At 42.1% G+C, this 20,074-nt stretch overlaps 1 protein-coding gene across 2 annotated transcripts in view; it reads left to right on the top strand.

Moving 5' to 3' along the window:
* Positions 1-20,074, top strand: part of TBC1D19 (TBC1 domain family member 19) — a 107,946-nt gene that overhangs the window by 65,097 nt on the left and 22,775 nt on the right. For both annotated transcript variants that reach the window (XM_065405189.1, XM_065405188.1), the window contains 2 exons: positions 10,364-10,438; positions 19,574-19,636. In XM_065405189.1, the coding sequence (XP_065261261.1) occupies positions 10,364-10,438; positions 19,574-19,636 (138 nt within the window). The remainder of the gene's footprint in view (positions 1-10,363; positions 10,439-19,573; positions 19,637-20,074) is intronic.

Genomic DNA, 20,074 nt, shown 5'->3' with positions numbered 1-20,074 from the left:
ATAATGCCATAAACAAAGCTTAAAACTCAAAACGGTCGTAAAAAACTCATGATGTCTGCTAAATTAGGGTGTAAATTGTGAAGCTCTTTTTTTCTCTCTTGCATAAAGAATATCTATCCTTTTTAGTAAAGGGGCTTAATGTAAGATTGTTCAGACTATGAAGTTAAATAGAAAATTTATTTTTAAATTATTACTTTTTAGCTATAGTTTTATAATATTTTAATAAAAATAATTGTAACAAAACTCCCGAACAGATGTGGGGGGGAAATCATGCCAGTTGGATAAAACAAGGAATATAAAGTCAAGAACTAGATAAGTGATGTCTAACCTGTGGGCTGGAGCCACTTGTGACCCTAAAGTGTGATTGTGTTCAGAAAAAAAATTGTTTTTGATTTATGAGTTGAAAATGTGCTCTGCATGCATTGTAGCAAAGGATAACTTTCCCCAGAAGTCTATATTTAAATATAATTCCAGCTCCCAGTGTCTGAATAGTTTTTACCTATCTTTTCCTAATTGGAGATTACATAGTCTCTGTATATTTTACAACTGGACTATTTATATGTTCTAAATTATCTAGTTCTTGTTCAGTAAATAATCTGTGGCCGTATGTTTCTCTTTTATTGCTTTTGATTGGATTTCATTTTGTTTAAATGTCTGGCCATCCTTTGTGGATTAATATATGTAGTACATTATCTTCTTAAAATTATAAAATGGAAAAAGCTGACAACATTCCTTGAAGCACTGTACACAGGGACCATAATATTTATATTTTACAAATTATTAAATTTCATATACAATTTTAAAAAATAGAACATGTTAAGAGAATCATATTGTTCATCATATTCTTTTTCCTTATTTGTATGTTACACAGAAATAGCTACAATGACCACCTACAGAATGTTGCTAGCTGTCATGACATTTGAATGCCAAGTCATTAATTTTATTCTTCCAGCTATGGCATCTGTCTTCTTGACATGTTCCACATAAGCTCCATTTTTGGCTCTAAAATTGCCTCTAAAAGTTTCGCTTGGCTTGAGTCTGCTTTCACCTAGATTTCATTTTAAACTTGTTTGTGAAGACTTTACTTAATACTATGTTTCTGCATAATTTTTTTCTGAAGAGCTAAGTGATATGCTTAGTTATGGAAAAAGTGATTGTTGCCTTTCAGTATGCTGTCTCAGAAATGTTTTGCTGGTTCTTTGACCTCATATATCCCCTAGGACTGCTCTCTTGCAGCTTGTTCTTTATTGTGAAAGAAAACTGTCACAGCCTCTCTCTCTCCCCACTCTGCACAAAGCAGAAAAAAATTATTGTAGCCCACTGCTACACAATGTATTTCTTTTAAATAATTAGGCCTTTAATAATATCTGCTTCCTTAGTTTCCTAAATGCTTGATTATGATTTTATTACATAGATTTGTAGAACACCCATTACGGTAGTAGCTGGACATAGCTTGCATAGCTAAAGTTGAGTCATTAACATTCCCTGTAAAGGAGCAAAATACCATGTTCTCCTGCTGCCTTACTTTTTAGCTAGAGAATTATATGGCCAATTAGCAAAGTCCCTGAAAAAGCCATGGTTAACAGATCAATGCATCTTGCAACTGTTTCACATTTAAGAATATTTCTGGTGTAGCAAATTTCAAAGATGTGGGGCTCATACTAGGATTGCCTCGCCTTAAGCTCTCATGAGCTGCATTCTTCAGACAGTGTGTACCATTGTTGAAGTTTTCCTTTTCACCTGCCTGACAAAAATACTCCAGAGTTTCATAACAGAGATGCAATGCCATAAAATAATCTGGAGTGTAAACTCTTTGTGACAGGGACCTGTCTTTTAGTGTTTTCTGAGAAGCATATTTTTGAGTACCATGCAATAAAATAATGAATAATAATGTGTACCTGTTTAATATGGTAAAACCACACTCATTCACACTGATCAAGAAACCACATGTGAAGTGTGCGTAGTTCTGAGCCTGTGTGTATATGAGATGTTGATGGTCCTCATTGGCCAGTCAAGGAACACGGTCCATCTACATTGATCCTGCCTGATAAAGTATGGTGATTGTGACAGGAGTGGAGCTGCTTTGTAAATTATTGGGTTTCCAGGTACCTGAAGTACAAATTAGTGAGGTTCTGCTGAATTGTCTAATTGTATTTCTGTTCTGGAGACAATCATTTATAATATAGGCTACTTTGAGGAAACACACTGCCCTCCAGTACAATTTTCAGATTCTTGGTTATGATGACAGCAGAAATGTTGAATTCTTTAGACATTCTTTGAACTTGGTAGATCAAAAGCTATGTGTAACACATTTAATTTGTTAAGAAAATGCGGTGGTCCCTAGCATCAGTGTTTTTAAGATAATGAAGTATGAAGATACTATGTTGCACGAAGTCATCAGAAAATACAGACTTATCTATTGGCTCTACTTCATTTCAAATAATTACATAGCATAGTTCTGATAAAGATTTCAGGACTTTCAGATGAGTTTCAGATATGCCAAAATTGCTATTTCTAAGTATAATTAAATACACATACTTAAAATGCAAAGTGTTTTTATATATACATCGCCTTCCAATTTAGGAGCTCAAACTGCCATACAAACAATAATAAATTAAGCCTCACAGATCTGAGAGTGTTAAGTAAACATTACAATCCCCATTTTTTAAGTGGGGGAACTAAGGCTGAAAAGTTAAGTGACTTTCCCATGATTGCACAGCTGAGAAGAAAACTTGTCTCTTGACTCCCACTCATGTGCTGTAATCTCTGGACCAACTGCTGTGTTATTTTCATTATATTCATTATTACATATAACTGAGGAAGGATCAGTCTTTTGGTTAAAGCTCTAGACTAGAAGTCGGGAGTTCTGAGTTCAGTTCCTATTTCTGCCACAGACTTCTTGTGTGACCTTGGGCAAGTTACTGAAGCTTTCCATTCTCTATCTGTAAAACAGATATAATACTTCCTGTTGTCCACTCTGTGCTGGTCTCGTCTATTTAGATTGCAAGCTCTTTGGAGTAGAGCCTGTCTCATTGTGCGTAGCATGATGGAGCTCTCATTGCAATTAGGGCTGGTAAACATCTGCTAGTGCACAATCTTTTGACAACCACGTCAGATTGCTGTGGTAACACATTGTACAGACAGTACAATTCTATGAGAACTTGATTTTGTTTAAAGAAAAATTTTAACTTGAAATCAGCCTGAGTCCTTCTGCCTGTTTTAGTGGATTTTAATCACATTTTATATTTTAAAATTGTTCTTTTTCATTTTGCTTTGTGAAAGACCCACACAGACAAGAGAAATTGACTAACTAGCAAAAAGCTTAAGTCCTGCAAACAGTTATTCACGTGCTTAACTTTAAGTATGTGAATGGTCCCACTGATTTTAAACAGGACTATTTTTGTGCTTAGCGCATGCATAAATATTTGTAAGATTGGGGCCTGTAACAGGGTGGCTTGCCCCTTTAAGAGCTAGAGGCCTGGGGCCAGCCAACTCTAGTTACTAAGGAAGCACATCTGAGCAGGAATCAGGTGATTCCCCTATAAAGAGTAGCAGAAAGCTGCAGAGAAGTGGGAATGCTCAGGGAAGCCAGAGTGGAATACAGAGGCCGTTATGAGTCAGTAGGCTCCAAGAGAGAGACCTGGGATTTGGGAATGAGTCTGTAGACAGGAAAGGATCCCGGATAAGAGGGTAAATTGATGGACTTGAAGAGACTGTATTTTGATCTGTTTTTGATTAAACCAGACCCCCAAGGAGGGGTAGAATTGGATGGAAAGACAGCAGACTCCACGGGAGTAAAAAAGACTGCAGCCAGGTAGGGCTGAGAATAGCTTGCCAAGGCAGGGAAGAGCTGCAAAGAGCAGACTCATGGGGAGAAGAGAAGCCCCAGGGCTGAGTTTTGCTTTTTGTCTTATGTCAATAAATTACATGCTGGGAGAAGGGACATTATTGAACAAAAAAGCCTCTGAAGTTTATTTGAAAAGTCCATTTAAGGGGAATCTGAGGCAGTCTGCTTGTAGCGTAACCAGCGGCGGCTCCAGGCACCAGCGCTCCAAGTGCGTGCCTGGGGCGGTAAGCTGCGGGGGGTGCCGTGCCGGTCCCTGCGAGGGTGGCAGTCAGGCAGCCTTCGGTGGCATGCCTGCGGGAGGTCCGCCGGTCCCGCGGGTTCGGCAGTGATTCGGCGGCGGGTACGCCGAAGCCGCGGGACCGGCGGACCTCCCACAGGCGCGCCGCCGAAAGCTGCCTGCCTGCCATGCTTGGGGCAGCAAAAAAAAGTTAGAGCCGCCCCTGAGCGCAACAGAGGATGGCCCATTGGCAGAGCATGTTTGCCTATACAAGGGGAAACAGTGAAACAGACAACCTGCTTTAAAATGCACAAAATAAACTGAAAAGATAGGGATATTTTTTCTTAAATCCTTCTGTTTTATGGTAAATGTATTTCATTGTTTGTAATAGCAGTAACAAAAAATTCAGACAGTGATTTTTAATTTGACTGTATTTCTTAATTAGGCCTGGTCTACACTATGACTTTAATTCGGATTTAGCAGCGTTAAATCGAATTAACCCTGCACCTGTCCACACAACGGAGCCATTTATTTCGAAATAAAGGGCTCTTAAAATCGATTTCTGTACTCCACCCCGACGAGCGGAGTAGCGCCAAAATCGATTTTGTCATTTCGAATTAGGGTTAGTGTGGCCGCAATTCGATGGTATTGGCCTCCGGGAGCTGTCCCAGAGTGCACCATTGTGACCGCTCTGGACAGCAATCTGAACTCGCATGCACTGGCCAGGTAGACAGGAAAAGCCCCAGGAAAATTTTGAATTTCATTTCCTGTTTGCCCAGCGTGGAGAGCACAGGTGACCACAGATAGCTCAGCTCATCAGCACAGGTAACCATGCAGGCTGATAATCGAAAAAGAGCACCAGCATGGACCGTACGGGAGGTACTGGATCTGATCGCTATATGGGGCGAGGATTCATTGCTAGCAGAACTTCGTTCGAAAAGATGAAATGCCAAAACTTTTGAAAAAAATCTCCAAGGGCATGATGGAGAGAGGCCACAATAGGGACTCAGATCAGTGCCGCGTGAAAGTCAAGGAGCTCACACAAGCCTATCAAAAAACAAAGGAGGCAAACGGTCGCTCCGGGTCAGAGCCGCGGACATGCCGCTTCTACGCCGAGCTGCATGCAATTCTAGGGTGGGCCGCCACCACTACCCCACCTGTGACCATGGATTCTGGGTCGGGGATAGTCTCATCAGCTACACCTGAGGATTCTGCGGAGGGGGAAGAGGAGGAGGAGGAGGAGGAGGAGGACGAGCTTGCAGAGAGCACCCAGCACTCCGTTCTCCCCAACAGCCAGGATCTTTTTCTCAGCCTGACTGAAGTACCCTCCCAAGCCTCCCAAGCCAGTAGCCAAGACCCTGACCCCATGGAAGGGACCTCAGGTGAGTTTACCTTTTAAAATATAAAACATGGTTTAAAAGCAAGCGTTTTTTAATGATTAATTTGCCCTGAGGACTTGGGATGCATTCGCGGCCAGTACAGCTACTGGAAAAGTCTGTTAACGTGTCTGGGGATGGAGCGGAAATCCTCCAGGGACATCTCCATGAAGCTCTCCTGGAGGTACTCCAAAAGCCTTGCCACAAGGTTTCTGGGCAGTGCAGCCTTATTCCGTCCTCCATGGTAGGACACTTGACCACACCATGCTTGCAGCAAGTAATCTGGTATCATTGCCTGACAAAGCCTGGCAGCGTATGGTCCCGGTGTTTGCTGGCATTCAAGCAACATCCGTTCTTTATCTCACTGTGTAATCCTCCGGAGAGTGATATCGCTCATGGTAACCTGGTTGAAATACGGGAACTTAATTAAGGGGACAGAGGTGGCCGTTCCTACTGGGCTGTTTTGCCTGTGGCTGAAAAGAAATCCTTCCCTGCAGTTAGCCAAGCACAGGGGGGCGAATTGGCCCTGAGCTTTTCGCGTTTGGCTAGCAGGGATCTTCCCTGTTACCAGCCACGCGGTCGGGGGAGGGGTACATTGATCATCCCAGGGAATTCATGGCGGGGGGGTTAGTTTGGTTTCTGCAGGGATCTTCCCTGATACCTGCCACGCGGTGGGGGGAGGGATAAAGCGATCATCCCAGAGAATTGGATGGGGGGGGGGGGTTAGTTTGTTTTCTGCTGCTGAAGGTTAACAGGAAAACCGCAGCAGTCAACAGGCTTTGCTTGGTATGTGGGAAAGGAGGGCGCAGAAGCCGAAAGACAGTGGCTTACCATGGCTGCCTGCAAGCTGAATTCTGTTGCCCGGACCTGCGTCTGTGATCTCTAACACCAAAGCCACAGGCACTCAATATTAAGATGGAAAATGCGACCTTGTACTGAAATCACATGTGCTATGTAATGTGAATAGTGTTTTTCACCATGAAAGAGTATAAGCATTGTTCTGTAAAATGTATCATTTTAAAAACTTCTCTCCTTTTTTTCAACCCTCCCTCCAGCAGCTGCAAATTTTTCAAGCCTCCCTCCTCCGTCCCGAAGGCTATCTCAGATAAGGCGGCGTAGAAAGAGGACGCGAGACGACATGTTCACAGAAATAATGGAATCCACCCGCAATGAAAGAGCTCATTTGAATGAGTGGAAGGACACTGTATCTAAATTTAGGAAAGATGCCAGTGAACGTGAGGTCTTGAGGGACGCTCGAGATGAGAGGTGGCAGGCTGCAACGCTGGGGCTGCTGCGTGAGCAAACGGACATGCTCCGGCGTCTGGTGGAGCTTCAGGAACGGCAGCAGGATGACAGAGTGCCACTGCAGCCGCTGTATAACCTCCCTCCCCCCTCACCATGTTCCATATCCCCCTCACCCAGACGTGTAAGAACGCGGGGGGGGAGGCTCCGTGCACCCTCCCACTCCACCCCAGTGGACAGCCCAACCAAAAGGCTGTCATTATATTGAATTTGTTCAGTGGCCTTTTACTTCCCTCCTATCCTCCTCCCAAACCTCACCCAGATTACCTTCTTGGTTCTCTCCCTATGTTTATAATCACTTAATAAATAATACATGATTTTTAAACGATAGTGACTTTATTTCCTTTGAAAGAAAGCTGGGGGAACGGGGAGGGTGGGTTGCTTACAGAGAATGAATGAGTCAATAAAGGGGGCTGGTTTTTATGAAGGGAGAAACAAACAGAAATTTCACACTGTAGCCTGGCCAGTCATGAAACTGGTTTTCAAAGCTTCTCTGATGCACAGCGCTTCCTGGTGTGCTCTTCTAATCGCCCTGGTGTCTGGCTGCGCGTAATCAGCAGCCAGGCGATTTGCCTCAGCCTCCCACCCTGCCATAAAGGTCTCCCCCTTACTTTCACAGAGATTGTGGAGCACACAGCAAGCAGAAATAACAATGGGGAGATTTCTTTGGCTGAGGTCAGAGCGAGTCAGTAGCGATCGCCAGCGACCTTTTAAACGGCCAAATGCACATTCTACCACCATTCTGCACTTGCTCAGCCTGTAATTAAACAGCTTCTGACTCCTGTCCAGGCTGCCTGTGTATGGCTTCATGAGCCATGGCATTAAGGGGTAGGCTGGGTCTCCAAGAATAACTATTGGCATTTCAACATCCCCAACAGTCATTTTCTGGTCCGGGAAGTAAGTCCCTTGCTGCAGCCCTTTAAACAGAGTAGTGTTCCTGAAGACGCGAGCATCATGAACCCTTCCCGGCCAGCCCGCGTTGATGTTGGTGAAACGTCCCTTGTGATCCACAAGTGCTTGCAGCACCATTGAAAAGTACCCCTTGCGGTTTATGTACTGGGTACCCTGGTGCTCCGGTGCCAAGATAGGGATGTGGGTTCCATCTATCGCCCCACCACAGTTAGGGAATCCCATTGCAGCAAAGCCATCCACTATGACCTGCACATCTCCCAGAGTCACTAGCTTTTGTAGCAGCACCTCAGTGATTGCTTTGGCTACTTGCATCACAGCAGCCCCCACAGTAGATTTGCCCACTCCAAATTGATTCCCGACTGACCGGTAGCTGTCTGGCGTTGCAAGCTTCCACAGGGCTATTGCCACTCGCTTCTCAACTGTGAGGGCTGCTCTCATCTTGGTATTCTGGCGCTTCAGGGCAGGGGAAAGCAAGTCACAAAGTTCCATGAAAGTGCCCTTACGCATGCGAAAGTTCCGCAGCCACTGGGAATCGTCCCACACCTGCAACACTATGCGGTCCCACCAGTCTGTGCTTGTTTCCCGGGCCCAGAATCGGCGTTCCATGCCTATAACCTGCCCCATTAACAGCATGATCTCCAAAGCACCGGGTCCCGCGGTTCGATAGAATTCCATGTCTATATCCTCATCACTCTCGTCGCCGCGCTGCTGTAGCCTGCTCCTCGCCGCCTGGTTTTCCAGGTTCTTGTTCAGCATAAACTGCACGATAAGGCGCGAGGTATTTACAATGTTCATGACTGCTGTCTTGAGCTGAGCGGGCTCCATGCTTGCCGTGGTATGGCGTCTGCACTGTTCACCCAGGAAAAAGGCGCGAAACGGTTGTCTGCTGTTGCTTCCTGGAGAGGGGGGAGGATATACCCAGAACCACCCGCGACAATGTTTTTGGCCCCATCAGGCATTGGGATCTCAACCCAGAATTCCAATGGGCGGAGGAGACTGCGGGAACTATGGGATAGCTACCCACAGTGCAACGCTCCAGAAATCGACGCTAGCCCCGGTACATGGACGCACACCGCCGAATTAATGTGCTTAGTGTGGCCGCATACAATCGAATTTATACAATCTGTTTCCCAAATTCGAATTATATAAATTCGGATTAATCCCGTAGTGTAGACATACCCTAAGATTACAGTGTCTGCTTCAAAGTAGTGGCTTTAAACATGAATAGTAAAACTTTTGTACAAAGCTTTTTTTTAAAAAAGCACAATTAGTACATATCCTGAATCATTTACATTTTGTGAACATTTTATGTCTGAACTTGTTTAAAAGAAATATTTAACAAAATTCTGATTTATTACTTTTATTTGCCCTTTATTGGAAAGAAAAATGAAAATATATTTTCCCCTGAGCTATTTTCGGTTAACATGAAATGGACATAGTGTTTTTCCTAGTTTCAGAATTTACTAGTTTTAATTGGTCCCTCAGTTTATGGAATTGATTTAATTGAGCATAGTATTCTTCCCACCCTCATGTTAATACTCATATGAAAAGAACAACCACTATTTCCCACCACCTTCTTATTTTCTTGCATGCTGCCCCTTGCACATGTTTTCCCCTAACTTACTCGTAAGGCCACTACCCATTCACTCTTCAAGTCCCTCACTTGAAAGAACCACTTCTGCTGCAGCACTTACAAGAAATCAGCCAGCGAATGTTGTCTAGGGCCTTTATCATTCAAGCTGTTTGAATGTGTCCTCTGGAGTCCCACTGAAGCTAGAAGGGTTCTGTGGAAGGGAAGGAGCTGAGGGCAACTGGATTATTTAAAAATCCTTGTAAAACTGTGTAAAGCCATATTCACTTGGTGACATCATGGCAGAGATAAGTTTTAAGGAGGGAATTAAAAGAGGAGAAAGTGGCTTTGTGGATTTTTGCAGGGAGCTCCTCCCACTCATAAGGGGCAGCATGGGCAAAAGCAGAAGAGTGATTACTTCCTGGATGCTTCCTCTTTGGTTCACCCCAGTATATTCTCCACAGACTTTAGGGAGTAACCAGGTGATTTAAGATGAACATGCAAAAGTCTGAACCTTTCTTCAATGTGATCTCCTTTTGACATCTGTACTATTTAGACTGGCTTTTTGTGGGTTTAAATATTTGGATATTCATATTGTATCCAAATGCCCGACTTAGTTCTAATTGATATTAACATTACTAATATTAAACAAGATTTGATGGGACCCATAAAAACAGAAGTGCATGAAAATAGAAGGTGTTGGAGAGAAGAATCAGAACAGTTCTTTCAGAACTTTCAAGCAGGCAAGGCTTGGCTCTAGAGAGAGCAAAAGTTTGGAAGACTGAGATATTCCAATTTTGTCCAAACTCTTCCCTTCATTCTCATTTTTTGTGTCCTCTAACGTACAACTAAACAATAATATTGTATTATGTGGATCCTCATGCATTTCCCCCAGTTTTTTTTTTAACTTGTTTTATGGAGGAAATTTAGGATGAACAATGGAAAGTATCTCTTGACAGTAGGGGGAAGGATATTTCAAATGGTATTTACAGGCAATATGGATCTCTTTTTATAATTTTTCCTTCTTTTCAGTAATATGCCTTCCTATGTAGCTATCAGCATTTATTTTACTTATATAAGTATAAATCGGGGGTTTATTTCAGACTGAAGAATGATTAATAATATTTATTTCATTTTAGGACATTTTGTACTACGAACAGCTTAAGTCCAATGTGATTCAGCATGATCTTTTAGTGGACAGCCTGATTTACAAAGTGAGTAATTCATTAATTAGTGAGTATTTACTGATCAAAGCAATAACTCTGTATAAAGAAAACACAAATGTTCTGGTTATATGGAGCATGGGAATAAAGCGTGCTCATCTTTGAGTGTCCTCTACATATTCCCATTCATGGGATGTGCTGGCTGCTGCAGACTGGATGGTGGAAACTTCTTGTAGCAGTGCTCTTTGGAGTCTTCACATCTCCCTCTTATCCCTCCCTCAGTGTTTCTGAATGTGTGGTGCTCTGTGCTGCCTCATTTCCTTCCAGCTGCAGGAGCGGGAAGATGTGAACCTCTCTGGATGCTTTGAATCCAGATCCTTCTCTCAATAAGATTTTAGTACCTTAGTCTAGTCTAGCTTTAGCATTAGTACAGTTAGTATTAGTTATGGGATATATTTAGTTAATAGTAGTCAGCTCTTTGATTCTGACTTCTGGGTCCATGGTGGATCCAAAGTTGAAATAACCGGATTTTAAATGGTACGTGTGTGTGTGTGTGTGTGTGTGTGTGTGTGTGTGTGTGTGTGTGTGTGTGTGTGATATCATGTGGTCTCTCTAGTATCAGATGCTCGCACTAGATGTTTAGATGGCATGCCTGGATGAAGGCCACTCTTCTTCAAGATGCTCAAACTTCAGCACCTTTACCCTGTGAACACGTAAGGAGTAGCAGAATAGGCTACAAGCCTTACTGTCACAAGAAGCAGCGGCTGTGAAGCCTGTCTGCTCCAACTCTCCAACTCTGCTCAACCAAGCTTAAAGATAGGAAACTGATACAATGCCTAGAACCTTCCAGACCTTGCAGTGCAAAAGGCACTGGTCTCTGAGCTGGGCTCTGGTTCCAAGGCTGTTGCATTATCGGTATCTAGCTTTGAAGCACTTAAAACGTCGATTGGTTGTGGCCTCTGATATGAGAGCCAAGCCACAACAGATCCAATAAACCTTGGTTCCAAGAAAGAAAATATCAAGTAGATGGGCAGCGCACCTTCACGATCTGTTAATTCAGGACCATTGGAGTTATGGAGAAAAGAGATTTGTATGTTGTTAGAGAATAACAGAGTTTTTACTTTTTACTTTTTGTTTGGGTACAGCAAGTTAGATACTTTTTTTTTTAAGCAATTGCGTAGAGGGAGAGAGCTAAACAGGTTTCTTAACAGGTAAACAATTACAGCAAGCATTTACACCTTTTGTTACAGACAATAATGAGCAACAGCTGCATTTTGTTTATACATAGGTTATTCTGATATTTTGTTTTTCTTGCTTGTTTAGATTTTAGTTTACATACAGTATTATTTACACAAGGTTGCAACAATTTTTTACACAGTTTTTTTTTTTTTACTTGCCTTACACAATTCTCGCTTTTACAAATTTTGCGTTATTAGGGTTACAGTTAGCCTGACTCTTGCTAACAAACTGTTATGCATTGCAATTTCCTTTTTGTCAGTTCTTTTTCTGCTTCCACAACCCCCCTTTTTGTATTACTAGTACAACAAACATTTTAAAATTTTTATTTGCATTAAGTTTTGGAATTTAGATTTTACTTTAAATGCTTTAACCTTAGGGGTTTTGATTGAATGTAATGACAATGCATGATGAGCATGGACATGAAAGGTATTACTATTATTACGTCCTTTATAACAACAATAACATAATTCTAAGCTAACTAATAGCAACACAAGCAATAACATTTTCATAGCAATAATATGATGGGGTTGTTGTACAATTTTAGTTATAAAGCACAATACATTATACTTAGTACATAAAGTAAACACTTTATAAGCTGTATAAAAGGCATACTTTTTAACTTGATATATATTTTGAAGCATGTGAATTTGCCCTTGTATTTTAGAGATTTTTTGAACCTTTGGTAACAGTGAAAGCAAATTTTGAAATTGATTAGGCACTAAACTAGTTTAATTAAAGGGTATTTGGAACCTAAGGGCTACTTGCAAAATTTTATCTGCAGGCCAGTAAATAATATGATTGCCTGCAGTGGTAATGAAATTAAAATGTATGTTTTGCAATGTGGTGGCTTTAACATACACACAGCTATTATTAGCTTGAAAAAGTAAGTGTTCTGTTAGGGTAGTTTCTTGTTTTCTACCCTCCCAGCAAACGTAGTTATGAAGAGTAACAACTTCTCCTGGCTTCAGTTTATGGATACACTGAAGCTGTGGGGGTTCTAATGGCCAAAATGTTTATTGACTTTCTAACCCTATTTAAATGTCAGATGTAATTTCAGGAGCACTGACTAAAAATTGATTAGTTTTTAATGTTTTTTGTAGGAAGGAATTTCTGGACTTTGTGGTTTTAATGCAGCAAGTGTTCCTTTTTTTTATTATTATTATTATTTTTTTAAAACAGTGTGGTTTAGCATTATACAGGGGAGAGGTTACTAGCACATTACCCTGTAATGGTTTTGCTTTTTTTTTTTTTTTTTTTGAAAAATCCAGAGGCACAGTAGGTCTGTCAGTGGACAAGGGAGAGGTTACTAGCACTTTACCTTGTTTTTTTTTTGTTTTTTTTTGTTTTTTTTGTTTTTTTGTTTTTTTCCTGCTGTCCAGAAGGCACAGCAGAGCTAGAAGGAGAAATAGGCTTATTATTAGTTGGAGAATTCTTCCGAGGTGGAGGGGTCTTTTTAGAGTGAGAAGCATGGGTTCAGGTAGGCAGTCCTTGGCACTTTACAGCAGTGTTGGTGGTTAACAGGACTTGGAAAGGGCCTTTTCAGCATGGAACCAAAGCAGTCTTTTGTTGATGGACTTTACGTAGACTCAGTTTCCTGGTTTTAATGAATGGCAGGGCTGCTAGGGTCTTTGGGTAGCACTTTTTTTATCTGTGAGAAAAGAAACCTAACGCATTTTATTAATGCCTCGCAGTGTTTTGCAGATTTAGCAGCTGAAGTCTAAAAACCGGAGAGGGGTTTAGCATTCCTCTTTCCACCCCGGTTAATCGGGAAGGTTGTCAGGTGGATCTACCCCAGTCTTGCTACGACTGGGCAATAGAGAAGCTGAAGAAAAGGGAAGAGTTGTGTACTTGATAACTAGAATTGAGTAATTAAAAGCATAGATCATAAACCAGGCAGCAACTCAAACCTACGCCCAGGGCAAGTTGCAAGCCTTGAAACAGAACTTCCAGGCAGAAAAGGAAGCACTGGCTAAGCAAGTACTGGTCCTTCAGGAACTTGTCAAAATTTATTATTTGTACTTAGCCTGGTCTGCGTTGATTCTTGACCTTGAACACAGATTAACTTTCTCTTTATCTCTGGACCAAGCTGAATTTTAAATTAACCCGTTCCTTTCCTTAATAGACAAATTGCTCCCTTTGTGTGTCAGAGGCTTTTTGGTGATTAAAAGCTCCTCTGAGATGTATGATCTTATTTAGATTGAAGGTACCTTCCAGTGGGCATTGTTTAGATGGATTTGCATGCATGTAATGATTCCAATTCTCTAAATACTTGCAGGTTTTAGGACCATAATGTACGTACATGAAATAAGATGGGATACCCTTAGGGGGTGAGAGGGAATGCTTAGACTGTCCCCCACCCATTTTTCAATTACACGCACAGGGAGGATGCCCTGTCCGCGCTAGCGGCACATAAACTAAGGATCTCTCCCTACAGGGTATTTACACAGGAGAGACTCACGAGGATGGCCACGACCCTTTTACACCTTCCTTTAGCAAAGAGCATCGGCTAGTCTCTGAGAGACAGCACCGCTTACTCTCTTTGCATCCAGCGAGATGATCAGACTGTCAGTGGCTCACACAGAGAGGAAAGGGGAGGGAAGATGGGTTTACACACTCCTAGACCCAGGTAGCTTTCTTGCCGGACGATGTCAGGCCGAGTTAGCCCACCGTGGGTTGAATCTTCTAAAAGATCCTCTAGTTACCGGGCTTGCGTTAGAGTAGTTCTGGTCACGAGCCAAAAGATTTCGCAGAGTACTCTGGGCGTCTTCCGGTAACTTTTATTTACACTGGTGTACACACACACACACCAAGGCCTCTATTTCTAAATACCACGATGCATCTGTACCTTATGTCCGGACTTAATACACTATGAGGCGGTAAAAACCCCTCAGCACCGGTGCATACCTAATGCATTTCTGTTATGCATATGGGGGCGGCCAAACTAACAGTTCCACCGAACCGCATAAAACTACCTTTTTGGGGGTGGCAAAACAATTCCCCAGAACTGCTCTGCATCTGATCTTGCTGCACAGTTAATAAGTTCGGATGGCATGAGCCCAACAGGGACTGACGGCCCCACGGACAATTCTCCTCCGACACCCCAATAGAGATTTCAAAAGGTCTCCTACCTCTATTGTGGCGCCATGGAGTTCGAAGGGGAACGATCCGTAGCAGCTGCCGGTGTCTCTGCGGGCATTGCCATCCCGGACGAGCCCCCAAATTGTCGGAGAATAACAGAGTTCTCACTTTTTGTTTGGGTACAGCAAGTTAGATACTTTATTTTCTCAAGCAATTGCGTAGAGGGAGAGAGCTAAACAGGTCTCTCAACAGGTAAACAATTACAGCAAGCATTTATATCTTTTGTTACAGACAATAATGAGCAACAGCTGCATTTTGTTTATACATAGGTCATTCTGATATCTTGTTTTCCTCGCTTGTTTAGACTCTAGTTTACATACAATATTATTTACACATTATTTACACAAGGTTGCAACAACTTTTTACACAGTTCTTTTTTACTTGCCTTACACAATTCTCGCTTTTACAAATTTTGCGTTATTAGGGTTACAGTTAGCCTGACTCTTGCTAACAAACTGTTATGCATTGCAATTTCCTTTTTGTCAGTTCTTTTTCTGCTTCCACAATGTAAACTGGAGATGAGTGCTATCCGTCTAGTGCTCAAATTTTTTCTGTCTCACATCCAGAACAAAGTAGTGCAAATTGTTACAGACAAGATAACAGCAATGAGAAGGGAGGAGCTCACTCATCTGAGCTGTGCAAAGAGGCAATCTAGCTATGGTCCTGCTGTATCCACTACAACGTCTACCCAATTGCCCTGAACTTAGGGGGCAAGTACAGCAACATAATAGATCAGTACTGTGAGGCAGTTGCATGAATGTTCTGTTAAGGATTCAGTAATTCAGGACATATTCAGTCTCTGGTGGTTTCTGGAAGTAGATCTCTCTGTCACGAGACAGAATATAAAATACCCTTGTTTCTGCTCAGAATGGACACATTGGATGCTTTCCTTCTGAATTGGGGGATGGGCCTGTTATATGCTTCCTCCTTTTCCTTTTATACAGCGGGTCATAAAGATAAAGCACAATGGGGCCACAGTAATTCTAATAACTTCCACCTGGCTGAGACAATGGTGGTATATGGACTTTCTTCACTTCTCTGAAGGGGTTTACAACCTTCTGCCAGTGATGGCAGCAAAAGCTGTTTTCACAAGTGGACGTGGAGGTTCATCTCCCAGGCCCTCTTTCTCTACATCTAACTGCCAGGGGTTGTAGGACTTTAATGGATCTAGAAAAAAATCTTGCATGTTAGAAGGTTATTTCCAGGAAGCAATCACCCAGAAAGTGTGGAGTTTAGGTGGTATAAATTCATGACCTGACAAGTGTATAGATTCTGTGTGGGCACCAATTTAGTATATTAATATTTACTGCATGTAAAGTGTCTAGACCTGTTTCGGAGTACACGTAACAGCAATAGCAGCACGTCATGTACTATAGATGCACATGACACAGTTAAAATATTTATGAAAGTGTCAGTTAATATGTACCCACCAGTGAAAGACTCAAATCCATCATAGGAAATTAATTTGGTCTTCACCCAGCTTATGAATCCTACTTTTGAACATAAGGTGGATTGTTCTTTTTTTAATTTGTTTATTTAAGCAGCTTTTATAATAGCCTTTACATCAGCAAGGTGAGTGAGTGAGTTGCATGCTCTTATGGCTGACCTGACCATTCACTGTTTTTCAAAAGATAAAATTGCCCTTAAACCTCATCCTAGAATCCTTTCAAAAGTGGTGTCTGGATTTCATATCAATCAGTTAATTGCTGGTTGCCTTTCCAAGCTCTCATGCTTATAAAAAAGAATCTACACTACATATTTTAGATACTAAAAGAGTTCTAGCTTACTATCTGAATAGGATGAGAGAGCTTCAAAATGGTAGCCATGTTAGTCTGTATCAGCAAAAAGAATGAATAGTACTTGTGGCACCTTAGAGACTAACAAATGTATGCAACAAAGCCCGTTGCCAACTCTGTCCACATATCTATTCAAGGGACACCATCATAGGACCTAATCACATCAGCCACATCAGAGGCTTGTTCACGTGCACATCTACCAATGTGATATATGCCATCATGTGCCAGCAGTGCCCCTCTGCCATGTACATTGGCCAAACCTGACAGTCTCTATGCAAAAGAATAAATGGACACAAATCAGACATCAAGAATTATAACATTAAAAAAACCAGTCGGAAAACACTTCAACCTCCCTGGTCAGTTACAGACCTAAAAGTCGCAATTCTTCAACAAAAAAACCTTCAGAAACAGACTCCAATGAGAAACTGCAGAACTGGAATTAATTTGCAAACTGGACACCATTAAATTAGGCTTGAATAAAGACTGGGAGTGGATGGGTCATTACACAAAGCAAAAACTATTTTCTCATGCTAATTTTTCTCCTACTGTTACTCACACCTTCTTGTCAACTGTTTGAAATGGGCCATCCTGATTATCACTACACAAGTTTTTTTTTCTCCTGCTGATAATAGCCCACCTTAATTGATTAGTCTCGTTAGAGTTGGTATGGCAACACCCATTTTTTTCATGTTCTCTGTGTATATATATCTTCCTACTGTATTTTCCACTGCATGCATCCGATGAAGTGGGTTTTAGCCCACGAAAGCTCATGCCCAAATAAATTTGTTAGTCTCTAAGGTGCCACAAGTACTCCTTGTTCATTTTTTCTTAGAGCTTCAAAAGTCTCCTAAAATTTTTATTTCTTATGCTGACAACTATAAGGGTCATGCTATTATCTAGGTGTTAGAAAGCATATAGGACAGGGATATACAGTTGCATTAGATCCTCCTTCTGCAGAAGTTAGGACACTGTCATGGGGTGTGTGGGCCCTTTTAAGCGATGTCAGGACCAGTCTGCCTGTGATGGACTTCATAAAGGAAAATGAGTCCATGTCAGCCACATGTCAGCAGCTAAGTGCCCAGGTTAATTAGCTAATTAGCTAACAAACACCTGGATCTGCTAAATAGCTACCTATGCTCAGTTGGAGGAGGGTGCTGTTAGGAGGCTTGTAAGGGAGAGGTGCTCCCAGGGAACACAGCAATAGAATCCTCAGGAAAAGGAATTTATGGAGGGACTTCCTAGATAGTTGCAGAAGGCCCAGCCTGTGAGGAGCTGCATGCTGCCGGGTGAGGATCTATATTCAACACAAAATCCCTGCAGAGGCCTTATAGATTCATAGATTCTAGGACTGGAAGGGACCTCGAGAGGTCATCGAGTCCAGTCCCCTGCCCTCATGGCAGGACCAAATACTGTCTAGACCATCCCTGATAGACATTTATCTAACCTACTCTTAAATATCTCCAGAGATGGAGATTCCACAACCTCCCTAGGCAATTTATTCCAGTGTTTAACCACCGTGACAGGAACTTTTTCCTAATGTCCAACCTAAACCTCCCTTGCTGCAGTTTAAGTCCATTGCTTCTTGTTCTATCCTTAAAGGCTAAGGTGAACAAGTTGTAAGGGTCATACTCTCTAAACCCCAAAGGGGTTACAAAGTTTTCTCCCTCCTCCTTATGACACCCTTAGTTACAGGGAAGGCATCGTCGAGAGTGCCTTGCGGGTAATGAGCTTGGGCATGGGATTGCTAGACTCAGGTGGGACTAATAAACTCAGATGGAGTTTGCCTCCCTGCTAAGAAGCGTGGATGAAAGTCTTTCTTGTGTGTCTGCTGAACTTTCTGTTAATAAATCCAGACCCTCAGAAGGTGTGCGGGGACAGGGGTGTGTGGGGGCGCTGTTTGATACAACCCAATCTGGGAAATTAAGGCAGGGTGCACCTGCACTGCTGCGTCTGGACACAAGGGGCCACACAGGCATGGCACACATCTTTTATAGACACACTTGACTTTCACAGTGGTTACCTCTCTAGCATGTCCAGAAATGTTCTGATTGTTGAAATATGTAAGGTTGCTACTTTGAGGCTCTAGTCACACCTTTCCAAAATACTATTCATTAGATCCAGCATCTAGATTGGCCTTGCTGAACTGAGCATCCATACTACAATCTTTATTCAGTTACGACACTGAATCCCACCATCCAGTCATGGGGTGTTGCTTGCCAAACTATCCCATGACTCAGTATATGCAGAGGACACTTGAAGAAGAAATGGAGATTACTTACTTGTAACTGGAATTCTTTGAGAGGGATGCTGCACATTCCCATTCCCTGCCCACCTTCCCCTCTTCTTCAGAGTGTTAATGAAATATTGACTCTGCGGTGGGCTAGAAGGAACTGAGACGGGACATCATGCCCCCTTTTATAGCCTCGCTCTCAGAATGTTCAGAAACATTGAGAGGAGGGGCAGGAGCAGCAGTAGGGATGTGTGAGCCCCTAACAGGCACTGGTGTGAGAAGTTTCCACAGTCCAAGCTGCACCAGCCATGCATCCCATGAGTGTGAATGTGTGGAGTCCATCTTCAAGTATTCCCGTTACAAGTAAGTAACCTCCTTTTAGCATGAATGACAATTGTAGAATCCAGTCGTTATTTAAAAATCCCCACAAGAACACAGAGGACTTGTCTGCAGGATTGAGCCCTAAACTGTTGATGTTTGGGGTGACTCAAGGATGATGACTCAAGGATGCTTTTTGTTTGCTGGTCTGAATAAACACCAAAAGCAGAGCTTTTGGTCTCCGAGTTTTAGTCCAGAATATGATTGTAATCAAACCATTGTAGTGTTTTTGTGTTGTAATTGTAAATATGAAGTCTGTGTATGACATCAGCTGATAAGTGACAGGAAACTCACTAATGCTGAAACAATGTCCTCAACCACTATGCTGGGCCTAGATTCTGCAGGCATCACCCAAATGAAAAAAATATCTTTCAGCGCCAAACTGCTATATTTTTTTAATTGTAGGATGTAAAGCTGACAGCAAGCAATGATGACTACTATTTTGTATTTGAGGATTATTTATATCAGGTAAGTGGCTAGTTCTGCTTTAGAAAAGATGAAAGTATGTATTTGTTGGATTGTAACATCTTTGGGGGAGGAACTGTGTTTTTGTACATGTTTGAACTGTACCTAGCATAATGGGGCCCCTAATTGAGGGCCGTAGATGCTACTGTAATACAAAGAATAAATAATATCACTTTCTGGATATAGGTTATATAAAATAACCTTTATGCTGTAGAAAGACCAGGGTCACTCTCTCTCCTGTGTCAATGCACTGGACTTTCTGAAGTCCCTTGTATTATCAAATAGAATATTTCTGATTTTAAACAAGACTAGACTAGAAACTGAGCAAGACACTTGGATGGGAGTGTATTGGAGGAGACAAAGACTTATTCAGAAGCCCCCAAATTAGAAATGATTCTACCTGTTTGTTTTTTTTCAATACAATAATATAAAAGGGATGAA

The sequence above is a fragment of the Emys orbicularis genome, chromosome 5 (genome assembly GCF_028017835.1).
Source record: "Emys orbicularis isolate rEmyOrb1 chromosome 5, rEmyOrb1.hap1, whole genome shotgun sequence".
In the NCBI taxonomy this organism is placed as follows: Eukaryota; Metazoa; Chordata; order Testudines; family Emydidae; genus Emys; species Emys orbicularis.
The sequence above is the reverse complement of the archived record's forward strand: the minus strand, read 5'-3'. Positions and strand labels throughout refer to the sequence as shown.